Source organism: Pristiophorus japonicus, chromosome 20 (genome assembly GCF_044704955.1).
Source record: "Pristiophorus japonicus isolate sPriJap1 chromosome 20, sPriJap1.hap1, whole genome shotgun sequence".
NCBI classification, from domain to species: domain Eukaryota; kingdom Metazoa; phylum Chordata; class Chondrichthyes; family Pristiophoridae; genus Pristiophorus; species Pristiophorus japonicus.
Genome location: NC_091996.1, coordinates 98,434,242 through 98,447,196, shown reverse-complemented (window position 1 = coordinate 98,447,196; position 12,955 = coordinate 98,434,242). Strand labels below are relative to the sequence as shown.

At 48.7% G+C, this 12,955-nt stretch overlaps 1 protein-coding gene and 1 non-coding gene across 2 annotated transcripts in view; both read right to left on the bottom strand.

Annotated features, from left to right (window-relative positions):
• The window catches only part of LOC139232846 (calcium-dependent serine proteinase-like), a 34,412-nt gene extending 32,565 nt beyond the window's left edge, over positions 1–1,847 (bottom strand). Inside the window, exon 1 of the mRNA XM_070863338.1 lies at positions 1,594–1,847. Within this exon, the coding sequence (XP_070719439.1) occupies positions 1,594–1,847 (254 nt within the window). The remainder of the gene's footprint in view (positions 1–1,593) is intronic.
• Positions 1,848–9,798: 7,951 nt separating this feature from the next.
• On the bottom strand, positions 9,799–9,886 carry trnap-cgg (transfer RNA proline (anticodon CGG)). Its single transcript is given in 2 exon segments — positions 9,799–9,834; positions 9,851–9,886. It is a non-coding gene; the product is annotated as a tRNA-Pro (tRNA).
• Between the last annotated feature and the right edge of the window lie 3,069 nt (positions 9,887–12,955).

The following is a 12,955-nucleotide window of genomic DNA, read 5'->3' as shown; positions in this document are numbered from 1 at the left end:
TCGAGGGACTGCCGATGGTTTAGAGAGATGGAGGTTTGGCCACCCTGCAGCTTAAGCTCTGTAATTGTATTACAAGGTCTCCTGCAGCCCTGCATGTGTCCTGTATCATTTCCTGTAACAAAACCTCTCGGGCTAGAAATTGCGTAGTGCCCCGTTTGGGATGATAACTTTTGTGGCAATGGAAAAGTTTCGCTGGGCAAGTGAAGGCGACGTGAACGTTCGGTTTAGCGCTCCAGGAAGGAAGCCAAGCTAAATCACGTGTTACCATTTCGCTTGGTGCGCTAAAGCCGGCAAGAGGGATGGCAGTGCCGGAATCTGAGGATCTTTCCCTCCATTGCTGAAGGCTCTGTCCCTCCTCGATCTGCAACGATCAGCACCAAGCAGTCGAACAGAGTGCAGGGCTGATCAACTGCAGCACAGCAAAATGGTCAAACATAAGAACATAAGAATTAGGAACAGGAGTAGCCCATCTAGCCCCTCGAGCCTGCTCCGCCATTCAACAAGATCATGGCTGATCTGGCCGTGGACTCAGCTCCACTTACCCGCCCTCTCCCCGTAACCCTTAATTCCCTTATTGGTTAAAAATCTATCTATCTGTGACTTGAATACATTCGATGAGCCAGCCTCAACTGCTTCCTTGGGCAGAGAATTCCACAGATTCACAACCCTCTGGGAGAAGAAATTCCTTCTCAACTCGGTTTTAAATTGGCTCCCTTGTATTTTGAGGCTGTGCCCCCTAGTTCTAGTCTCCTCTCCACCTCTATCTTGTCTATCCCTTTCATTATTTTAAATGTTTCTATAAGATCACCCCTCATCCTTCTGAACTCCAAGGAGTAAAGACCCAGTCTACTCAATCTATCATCATAAGGTAACCCCCTCATCTCCGGAATCAGCCAAGTGAATCGTCTCTGTACCCCCTCCAAAGTTAGTATATCCTTCCTTAAGTAAGGTGACCAAAACTGCACGCAGTACTCCAGGTGCGGCCTCACCAATACCCTATACAGTTGCAGAAGGACCTCCCTGCTTTTGTACTCCATCCCTCTCGCAATGAAGGCCAACATTCCATTCGCCTTCCTGATCACCTGCTGCACTGTTTCTTATGTTTCTTACACTTCCGCTTGCAAACAATGACGTTTTCAATCCTGACACTTTTTTTTGCTTCCCGTTTTTTTTCCCCTGGAGGCACTGATTCTTGCTTGGGAATTAGGGCTGGACTTTCCCAAAAGGCCCTCAACGCCCGACTGCCCGCTGAGAAGCACCGCTAACGGTCAGCGAAAAAAGCCGGCGAGAATTTCCATTTTAAAAGGTAAAAGTAAATAAAAGTAATCGCCTGGCGAGAAAATGGGAGTAACACACTCATTCTCGGCGGTTTTCTCGGTGGGTGAGTGCAACGTTAACCAAATGGGCGGTCGTTACAAGACTGGACGGTGAGTTGTAAAATTCAGTCCCAGGCTGCGTTTGGGCCTAGGGAGGGGGAAACCTAAAAAAAAAATTCCATTAAAAAAAATAAAACTGTACAAAGCGTTCCCAACAGTTTTAACCCGAATCGCCGTGTTAACATTAAAAAATATAATTAAATAATCTTTAACTTACCTTTCTCTGCAGGGTCCCCCTTTATCGCCCTGTTTTACAGGCCGGGTCTCTCGGCAATCTGGACCGCGGCGATTGTGGCCAAACTTACACCCTGGTGGTTGTTCTCGGTGTTGCACGCGGGTGGCTGGGTCCCCAGGGGCAACTTCAGATGTGGGCGATAATGTCCAAAAACCTACGTGGAAACTGTCGCCGGGCGTAAACCCAGCTGTAACGCCGAGAAAATCACCGACAACGAAGCCAAAAGTCTGGCCCATGGTCCCACAGGAGCCAGAAGCCTTCTGGACCTTGCCCAAGTGGCTAACTCCTCACACGAGAGCCGAATCTGTTTTATTTCTTTACGGGATGTGTGGGGCGTCACTGGCCAGGCCGGCGGTTATTGCCCATCCCCGAATCGGCCTTGAGAAGGTTGTGGTGAGCTGCCGCCTTTGAACTGCTGCACTCCGCGTTGGGACATGGGGGAACTCCAAGTCACGCACCATCCCGACTGGGGAAATATATCGGCCGTTCCTTCATCGTCGCTGGGTCACAATCCTGGAACTCCCTCCCTAACAGCACTGTGGGAGCACCTTCACCACACGGACTGCAGCGGTTCAAGAAGGCGGCTCACCACCACCTTCTCGAGGGGCCATTAGGGATGGGCAATAAATGCCGGCCTGGCCAGCGACACCTGCATCCCGTGAAAGAATTTAAAAAATAGAATGGTTACAGTATGGAAGAAGACCTGCCCCTGCTCTCTGGAAGAGCACTTCAGCTAGTCCCACTCCCCCACCCTTTCCCCAAAACGCTGCAAATTTATGGCACCGTAAGCTAATACAGACCCTCCAACTAACCCTGCTGTTAATTAATACAATTAGAGAGAACAGCTAGGAATTAAGATTCTAAATTCAGAGTCCGAAGGAGGAGAATTTGATCTCCTTTGCTTCTCCCGTTAGCTTCTCTGGGGCGCGATAACAGGAGCACTACCGGCTCTGTGAACTTGCGATGGAGGCTTGTGGTAGCGGTAACCCCTAGCTCCACGATGTCCTGCGTTCTGGATCTCGGCCTTGGATAACGTGGACCATTTTCCACGCCTCGGGAGACTTCTATCAGCAAGGGCAGACATCGATGACGAGGTCCAACACTGCCTCCAGTGTGCCAGCGCAGCCTTCGATTACCTGAGGAAGAGAGCGTTTGAAGACCAGAACCTCAAATCTGGCACCAAGCTTATGGTTTACAGGGCAGTGGTGATATCTGCCCTCCTAGAGTGCTCACAGACATGGACCATGTACAGCAGACACCTCAAATCACTGGAGAAGTACCACCAGTACTGCCTCCGCAAGACCCTGCAAATCCCCTGGGAGGACAGACGCACCAACGTTAGCATCCTCGCCCAGGCCAACATCCCCAGCATTGAAGCACTGACCACACTCGACCAGCTCCGCTGGGCAGGCCACATTGTCCACATGCCCCGACACGAGACTCCCAAAGCAAGCGCTCTACTCGGAACTCCTACACGGCAAGCGAGCCCCAGGTGGGCAGAGGAAACGCTTCAAGGACACCCTCAAAGCCTCCCTGATAAAGTGCAATATCCCCACCGACACCTGGGAGTCCCTGGCCAAAGACCAGTCCGCCTTAAGTGGAGGAAGTGCATCCGGGAGGGCGCTGAGCACCTCGAGTCTCGTCGCCGAGAGCGTGCAGAAACCAAGCGCAGGCAGCGGAAGGAGCGTGCGGCAAACCAGTCCCACCCTCCCCTTCCCTCAACCACTGTCTGTCCCACCTGTGACAGGGACTGTGGTTCCCGTATTGGACTGTTCAGTCACCTGAGGACTCACTTTTAGAGTGGAAGCAAGTCTTCCTCGATTCCGAGAGACTGTCTATAATGGTAATAGTTTGAGGTTCCTGTATTAGTTTGAGATAATGTATCAGTTCGAGAATTTTTATTAGTTTGAGGTGCTGTATTAATTCTGAGATAGTGTACCAGCTTGAGAATTTTTATTCATTTGTGCAGTTGTATTAGTTTGAGGTGCTCTTATAGTTTAAGGTGCTGTAATCGTTTAAGTCACTGAATAGTTTTCGGCATTATATTAGTTTCAGATTCTGTATCAGTTTGAGGTGCTGTATTAGTTTGAGAAACTGATCAATTTGAGATATTGCAATTTGTAGTTTGTTGTGTACAGAAGAACTCCCCGAGGCTGAGTACTGTGAGCTAAGCTTAGTGTGACCTTAGTCTTCTTTATTACAACTCCAGAGTTCCTGAACAACATGGCAGCCAACCTTTTATACTGGCCCTGCATGTGTGGGCAGGTGACCATTAGGACTCCAACAGTCGTGCCCTCTGGTGGCAAGTATGACATAGTTACATACATAACATCACTCCCCCCCCCAAAGTCTTCGGTACAAGTTATTTACAAGTTGAGGCGATCCGGAGCCCTTCGCTCCCTGGTTGATTGTCTAAGTTCAAACCCTGGTGTGTGTGAGTTGGTCGGACTATTGCTGCACTGCACCGCGGCTGGTCTAACCGGACTGTCAGGAACAGTGGGTTCATCCTCGGGATTGACAGCGAGGTCGATTGCTGGTTGTGTGTGTGTTGGTGGATCGTCGATGGTGATGTCCTCTTCAAGTTGTTCCTGGTTGTCAGTAAATCGCAGTTTGGTCTGATCTAAATGCTCTCTGCACATTTGACTATTTAACAGTTTGATTATAAACACCCTATTCCCTTCCTTGGCCAAAACAGTGCCAGCAACCCACTTGGGAGCATGACCGTAATTCAGGACAAACACAGGATCCTTAACATCAATGTCACGTGAAACAGCCGCGCGATCGTGGTACATGTTCTGCCGATGTCGCCGGGTTGCCACGTGATCATTACGATCCGGGTGTACTAGGGAGAGCCTGGTTTTGAGGGCTCTCTTTATTAACAACTCTGCCGGGGGAACCCCGGTGAGCGAGTGGGGTCGTGTCCGGTAACTGAGCACAATGCGAGACAAGCGGGGTCTGCAGGGAGCTGTCCATCACACGTTTCATGCTCTGTTTGATTGTTTGGACTGTCTGCTCCATTTGACCGTTAGACACGGGCTTAAACGGGGCAGACCTGACATGCTTGATGCCATTGCGGGTCATAAACTCATTGAATTCTGAGCTGGTGAAACATGGTCCATTGTCACTGACAAGGACGTCGCGCAGGCCATGGGTGGTGAACATGGCCCAGAGGCTTTCAATGGTGGCTGTGGATGTGCTGGATGACATGATTACACATTCAATCCATTTGGAGTAAGCATCCACAACTACTAAAAACATCTTTCCCAGAGAGGGGCCGGCAAAATCTACGTGGATCCCGGACCACGGTTTGGGGGGCCATGAGCACAGACTCAGTGAAGCCTCCCTTGATGCATTGCTCAGTTGTAAGCAAGTGTTGCACTGATGCACGCATGACTCCAAGTCCGAGTCAATGCCGGGCCACCAAACATGCGGCCTGGCAATTGCCTTCATTATGACAATGCCTGGGAGGGTACTGTGTAGGTTGCGTATAAACGTTTCCCTGACTTTTTTTGGCAAAACCACGCCATAAGAGACAATCCGACTGGATGGACATTTCATCTTTGCGTCAGTGAAATGGCTTAATTTCATCGTGCATTTCCCCGGGAACGGCCGACCAGTTCCCATTTAGGACGCAACTCTTTACTAATGATAGCACAGGATCCTGGCTGGTCCAGGTCCTGATCTGGCGAGCTGTGACAGGTGACCCCTCGCTCTCAAAAGCATCCATGACCAGTAGCAAGTCTGCGGGCTGCCCCATTTCAACCCCAGTGGTGGGTAATGGTAGCCGGCTGAGAGCATCGGCACAGTTTTCAACGCCTGGTCTGTGGCGGATAACATAGTCATCAGCGGATAATGTTAGTGCTCATCTTTGGGCACAGCATTTATACCTTAGCTCTCTGAAAACAGTGAAATGAGAGGCGTGTGGTCAGTTTCAAACTCAAACTACAAATTGCAATATCTCAAATTGATCAGTTTCTCAAACTAATACAGCACCTCAAACTGATGCAGAATCTGAAACTAATATAATGCCGAAAACTATTCAGTGACTTAAACGATTACAGCACCTTAAACTATAAGAGCACCTCAAACTAATACAACTGCATAAATGAATAAAAATTCTCAAGCTGGTACACTATCTCAGAATTAATACAGTACCTCAAACTAATAAAAATTCTCGAACTGATACATTATCTCAAACTAATACAGGAACCTCAAACTATCACCATTATAGACAGTCTCTCGGAATCGAGGAAGACTTGCTTCCACTCTAAAAGTGAGTTCTCAGGTGGCTGAATAGTCCAATACGGGAACCCCAGTCCCTGTCACAGGTGGGACAGACAGTGGTTGAGGGAAGGGGAGAGTGGGACTGGTTTGCCGCACGCTCCTTCCGCTGCCTGCGCTTGGTTTCTGCACACTCTCGGCGACGAGACTCGAGGTGCTCAGCGCCCTCCTGGATGCACTTCCTTAGATATTGGTGCATTTTCTTAACCCCATATACACATGCTAACACCTCTTTCTCGACCATACTATAGGCTCTCTCAGCCTTAGACAGACTTCTAGACACGTATGCAACCGGTTGGAAGTTGCCCGATACATTGGCTTGCTGTAACACACAGCTGACCCCGTACGATGAGGCGTCACAAGCTAGCACTAAATATTTACATGGGTCAGAGTGCACAAGTAACTTATTTGAACATAGCAGATTCCTGACCTTCTCAAAAGCTGTCTCTTGAGAATTGCCCCAAACCCAGTCATCACCCTTACGTAGCAACATGTGCAAAGGCTCTAACAACGTGCTCAACCCGGGTAGAAAGTTACCGAGATAGTTGAGGAGTCCCAGGAACGAACGCAGCTCCATCACATTCTGTGGTCTGGGTACATTCTTGGCGGCCTCTGTCTTGGAGTCCGTGGGTCTGATGCTGTCTGCCGCAATCTTTCTCCCCAGAAATTCGACTTCTGGTGCCAGGAAAACACACTTGGAGCATTTCAGCCTGAGTCCCACTCTGTCTAGGCGATTTAGAACCTCTTGCAGGTTGTGTAGATGTTCGATGGTGTCACGACCAGTGATCAGGATGTCGTCTTGAAACACAACGGTGCGCGGAACAGATTTCAGCAAACTCTCCATGTTTCTCTGGAAAATGGCTGCAGCCGAGCGAATCCCGAAAGATCACCTGTGGTATATAAACAGCCCTTTGTGTGTGTTGATGCACGTCAGTCTTTTCGAAGATTCAGCCAGCTCCTGTGTCATGTAGGCGGAGGTTAGGTCCAACTTGGTGAACGACTTCTCTCCCCGCTAACGTTGCGAACAGATCATCTGCCTTGGGCAGTGGATACTGGTCCTGTAGTAAGACTCGGTTAATCGTTACCTTGCCGTCGCCGCAGATTCTGACCGTGCCATCGCTTTTCAACACCGGAACAATTGGACCGGCCCACTCGTTGAACTCGACTGCCGATATGATTCCTTCGGGTTGGAGTCTGTCCAGTTCGATCTCGACTTTCTCTCTCATCATGTAATGAACCGCCCGAGCCTTGTGAACGGGCCGTGCATCGGGGCCTAGATGGATCTGTACCTTGCCGCCTGTGAAGTTTCCGATGCCTGGTTCGAATAGCGAGGGAAACTTGCTCAGCACTTGAGCACACGAGGCGTCATCCACTGAAGATAGTGCTTTGATGTCGTTCCAATTCCATCTAATCTTTCCCAGCCAGCTTCTGCCAAACAGCGTTGGGCCATTGCCTGGAACAATCCACAATGATAGGTCATGCACAGCTCCATCATACAATACCTCCACTGCCGCACTTCCAATCACTGGCACGAGCTCTTTGGTGTAGGACGCAGCTTTGCATTAATCGGGCTCAGTTTGGGCCTTTGTGCTTTATTGCCCTACAGTTTCTCGAAAGCCTTCTGGCTCATTATTGTCTGACCCACACCCGTGTCCAACTCGCAGTGCCAAAAGCAACGGAGAAGGAATATACAGAGTTGTGCTCGCTGATTCTGGACCACCTCAAGCCGAAGGAGAGTATCCTCATGGCCAGATACGCACCATCGCTCCAGGATACTGGAACTCCATTTAATTTGACTTTCAGCATTATAGGAGGGCTCTTGGTGGTGAATGAACCCCATACACTTCTTCCTCGGGTTGAGTTGCCTGTGCTGCGTGATCCATGCTGGATCGATCATCCTCTGCCACGCGGTATGTCACAGCACGTTTGTACATTCACTGGAGGTACCCTATCATTGTGCAGCCTTTGCACATGTAGTGCTTGAATCGACATTGATGGGCCCGATGATTACCCCGCAGCACCAACACAGTGCTAATAGATTCACATTCACCCCCGATGGCGGACTCTGAGTCATCACAGGTCTTGCAGCCACAGACGTATAGACCCTGCCATATGCAGTTCGGCCTGCTAGCGACATCATTTTATGCACAGTACTTGCCGGTGAGCTTCGATGTTGAGAAGATATCTGTTTGGTGTTATCGTCCGTGGCCATGCATGCCTGGGCGATCGCGATGGCCCTGCTCAGGTCTAGGGTTTCGGCAGCCAGCAGCTTTCGAAGAATGACCTCGTGGCTGATGCCCAGCACGTAAAGGTCCCACAGCATTTGCCCCAACGCAGCTCCAAAATCGCAAGGTCCCGCGAGGTGTCTCAGGTCGGTGACATAATCCGCCAGGTCCTGGTCCCGGAGCGATGGTGCGTGTAAAAACGATATCTGACCATGAGGATACTCTCCTTCGGCTTGAGGTAGTCCCAAAGCAGTGTGCACAACTCTGAATATTCTTTCTCCATTGGTTTTGTCGGTGTGAGCAGATACTTGATGAGGCTGTATATTTTAGGCCCACAGACGGTGAGGAGAACCGCCCTGCGCTTGGCCACATTAGTGTCTCCTTCCAGCTCGTTGGCCACAAAGTACTGGTCGAGATACTCGACGAAGGCTTCCCAATCATCACCCTCTACAGATCTCTCTAATATTCCAACAGCAGCCATGGTTGTGTGAAGGTTCGTATTCTGTTACTCGTCGCCAATTGTTGTGTATAGAAGAACTCCCCGAGGCTGAGTACTGTGAGCTAAACTTAGTGTGACCTTAGTCTTCCTTATTACAACTCCAGAGTGCCTGAACAACATGGCAGCCAACCTTTTATACTGGCCCTGCACGTGTGGGCAGGTGACCATTAGGACTCCAACAGTCGCGCCCTCTGGTGGCAAGTATTACATAGTTACATACATCACATAATTGTTATCGTTAAGAAGTTATAATTCCAATGAATGCCTGCATCATGCGAAAGGAGCCTGTTTGTAGGACAAGGCTACATATCAGGAAGGAGTGTCGTTAGATGACAAGGGAAGTGATACTCTGATTATAAGTTTGGAGAATAAAAAGAGTAAATGCTGGAAACACTGAGCAGGTCAGGCAGCATCTGTGGAGAGAGAAACAGAGTTAACGTTTCAGGTTAATGACCTTCCATCAGAAGTTGGGCAGTTGTGTTCGGTAATACTATTAAAAGTTTCAATGTCACGTAGCAGAGGTAAGGAAAAGTTATAAAATGTGGCATTTGGAACAGATAGTTTAGAATCCGATTAATGTTTGATCAATTTGTACACCGAGCTGGGAACTGTAACGTGTTTGAGTTCTTCGGCTAACATTCGCAAGGTTTGGGTGTCAGTACTGTTGTTAAGTGTATGTTTAATTATTGTCGGGTTAATAACTCTGACATTTAATGTTGCGGACCCTATTACTGCACTGCGCGTGTTCCAGCTCTGTTTGGAGCACCGGTCCCTTCAATCCGTCGCTTACAGGGACAGTTGGATTCACCGTTTCTTTGTTTGGTGAAATTTCAAAGATTGAAAGCGGCGCACATCAACCTGGTCACCTACTCACTAACCGCTACACGCTGCTCCCGTGAGATGGAAGCCCAGTTACTGTTTCAAGCTTGAACGCAGGCACAAGCAGAACTCATTCACAGAAAGTCCAAGTCCCTGAGGGACCTGATTCTTTGCACTGAACTCCTTCGCAAAGAGTTGCGGTTCGTGTGGGGTGATTTGGGCACATCTTTCCCCACACTACAACACTTCAAACATAACTCAACGGCTGTAAAGTGCTTTGAGGCGTCATGAGTTCCTGAAAGGGGTTGTCGAAATGCAAGTCCTTCTTTGCAAAAGTTCGATGCAAATTCAAAGGTAAACTGAGGGCTCGTCCGGGATTTGAACCCGGGACCTCTCGCAAATTTCAAGTAACAACCCCGAAGCGAGAATCATACCCCTAGACCAACGAGCCAACTGCTTGACAAATGTGGAGATAAGGTGTAACCATTATTGAAGCATTTTTAGTGTGTTGCTATTCTTGATTGGAGGAGCACATGGGACGGAATCAGTGACTTTGCTTTTTCGACCTGTCTTCTGAAGCACCGCACGGTCCCACTCCGACAGTCAATGAGCTGTTGGGACGTTAGTGTATCCAGGCTGTGGGTGGCCACCCCGAGCGCAGCAGAGGGGTTTCTGCATTAGTTCTGGGTGGGGACAGTATCTTTCCCCTTCTCTCTTCCTCTTGTCGATATCCCTGGGCTTTGGTTTCTCTATTTATTCCCCTGTCTCAGTTTCTAGTGTTTAAAAGGGAACAAAAGATGAAATGGGTGTGACTGTGGAACAATTTCTCTCACTCAAAGTTAGACACACTACCGTTCCACCATGAGGTCTAGGTAGGTAGCCGTAGATATTCAGTTTCATATATAAATATATATAAATATATCGACATGTATCGTAACTGTTCCCTGGTGGTCGAGGGGTTAAGACCCGGCGCACTAACCTGGTTTCAATCCTCGATCAATTCATCGCATAAAAATAATTGAGATCTGTGAGACGATTAATAATTGCTGTAATCACCATGAATACCAATACTGTCATGTATCTCACACTACTGTACATAACTGTACCTTACCATGCCATACATGACTGTAACCAGAGATGACCTGTAACCAGAAGCTTACCTTACCACCAGGGGTGCATTTGCAGGAGACACTGAATACCTTTCCCAGACAGGTATATAAGGACAGGCCTCAGGCAAGAGTGGCATTCGAGAGCTGTGTAATAAAGGTGCAGGTCCTGAGTGACCTTGACTTCAGTATGTGCCTCGTGAGAGTCTGTACTACAGGGTCAGGACTTTACAGTGGCGACGAGTTACGGGATTACAGAATCCACAGAATGGCGACCAACAGCTCAGATGAAAAATACAATGCTGGAGATAATTGGGAGGACTTTATAGAAAGGCTCCAGCAAAGCTTTGTAACCAAAGACTGGTTAGGCGACGACAAGGCAGACAAGAGAAGAGCCCATCTCTTGACCAGCTGTGGCTCGAAAACATACGCTTTAATGAAGGACCTGCTGGCACCCGAGAAACCAGCAAGCAAGTCGTTTGAAGAATTGAGCACACTGGTAAGAGACCACCTGAAGCCAGCAAGCAGCCTACACATGTCAGCTACCTCGGACCCATGCCAAAGCTCCCCGTACACCGAGCACAGGCTCAGGGAAACCTCGGGGGAAAGGATATCCCGGTCACTGGGCCTTCCAGTAACACTGAACAAGTGCCCGGTCTGAAATTTTCCAGAGTAATAACTTGTAACTCGAGCATCCAACAGTCAGGATGGCCGAGCGGTCTAAGGTGCTGTGTTCAGGTCACAGTCTCCTCTGGAGGTGTGGGTTCAAATCCCACTCTTAATATTCAGTGTTTTTAATTACAAACTCATTTGTTTGGACACCACTCTGAAGTGCTTTGGGACATCCATCGAACTTAATAAAATGACCCCACTTCAATTACAAACAGTGATATCAAAGTTACTTCCCAAACCAGGAATCAATCCCGGGTGGCTGTAGCGAAAGGGATGGTTTTGTGAAGCATTGAAAGGTGCCCTCTAAATATCTCGCACTGCTAATTTAAATACACGGTTATAATTTGTTTCAGTGCAAAAGAAGGCAGGCTCGAAGGGCCAAATGGCTGACTCCTGCTCCTGGTTCTTGTGTTCTTATACAGAGCACAGAATAAATGATCAAATGATCAACTCTCCCTCAGTTCGCATTTCTTTCATTGGGCAAAAGAATTTATGGGTTAATTAGTGATGTTTTCCTGTGAAAGCAACATAAAAATTTAAGGAAAATAAATCACCCACTGTGGGGCTCAAACCCACAACTCCGAGATTAAGAAGCACATACTCTACTGACTGAGCTAGCCAGGCCTGCTTAAGTTGCATCTTCCAGTCACTGATTGCTGCCAGGGGCCTGTTGGCTCCGCCCCGTGGGTTTATCTTGAACTTCAAACCTCGAAACCGGTGTAGTGGTTTTCACGATCGCTTTACACGCGAAAGGTCCCTGGTTCGAAAACGGGTAGGAACATTTTTCAATTAAATATTTAAAAATATGGAATAATTGACATTAATGGTTCAATATTAACAAAGTTGGTGTTTGTTTCTGCTGATGTTAATAACCCTTCAACTAGGCTGGAGTTTAATATGTTGATATTTCAAATAACAGTGTTGATATTTGATGTCCCCAAGATAAGAGAGACTAATTGATGTCCTGTTTCTGACTACTCCATTTTTGATCGGGGCGGAGGAGCGGTGAGAGATCGGGGCCCAGGAGTGTTGTGATCGCACAGGAGAGGCGAGGGCCCAGGGACAGCACAGGCCAGCCCACACTGCGATCTATGGATAGTCGGCGCATGTGTACACACTAGGTCCATGCAGCAGAGCTTGGTCTATGGTCGTCTTGGGTAATCCTTGTCTCTGGACCAAGACCTCGCTCTGTCAAGCCCCGTGTGGTGGCTGGTGTGCAACGGTCACCCCACGTTAAAACAATCCACCCACAGTCATCTTCCACCCTTCAGGATGTAGTTCGGGACCTAGATTGTCAGGTCCCTCATCGAAACACCTGTGAACTCATCCCTTTTTGGTGTGGAAACAAGTCATCCTCGATCCGAGGGACTGCCTAATACTATACTATTAACAAAATGCAGTGTCTCACAGCCCTGTTACATTGGCTGGTTTCTCTGTACAGTTCTGTACACACTCAAACTCGACACAGTGTCTCTCACTCCCTCCCGTTTCCAGCCCTGACGGTGCAGAAAGCCCCTCTCAAAGCTGCACATTCCGGCTGCTTTCAGTTGAGTTGTGAGAGATTATTAAAGGATCCTGCAGCTCCGCCTCGCTTCACAACAGCAGATCAAAGCCACAAACAACCCATCGACTAATCGCTTGTCCCCAGCTCCAGAGTGAGTGAGGCCGGGACAAGCAGCAACATTCCGGGCCCACACTCTCCAATCAGCCGCTGCCGACGGAAAGTGGTGAATGCAGTCTCA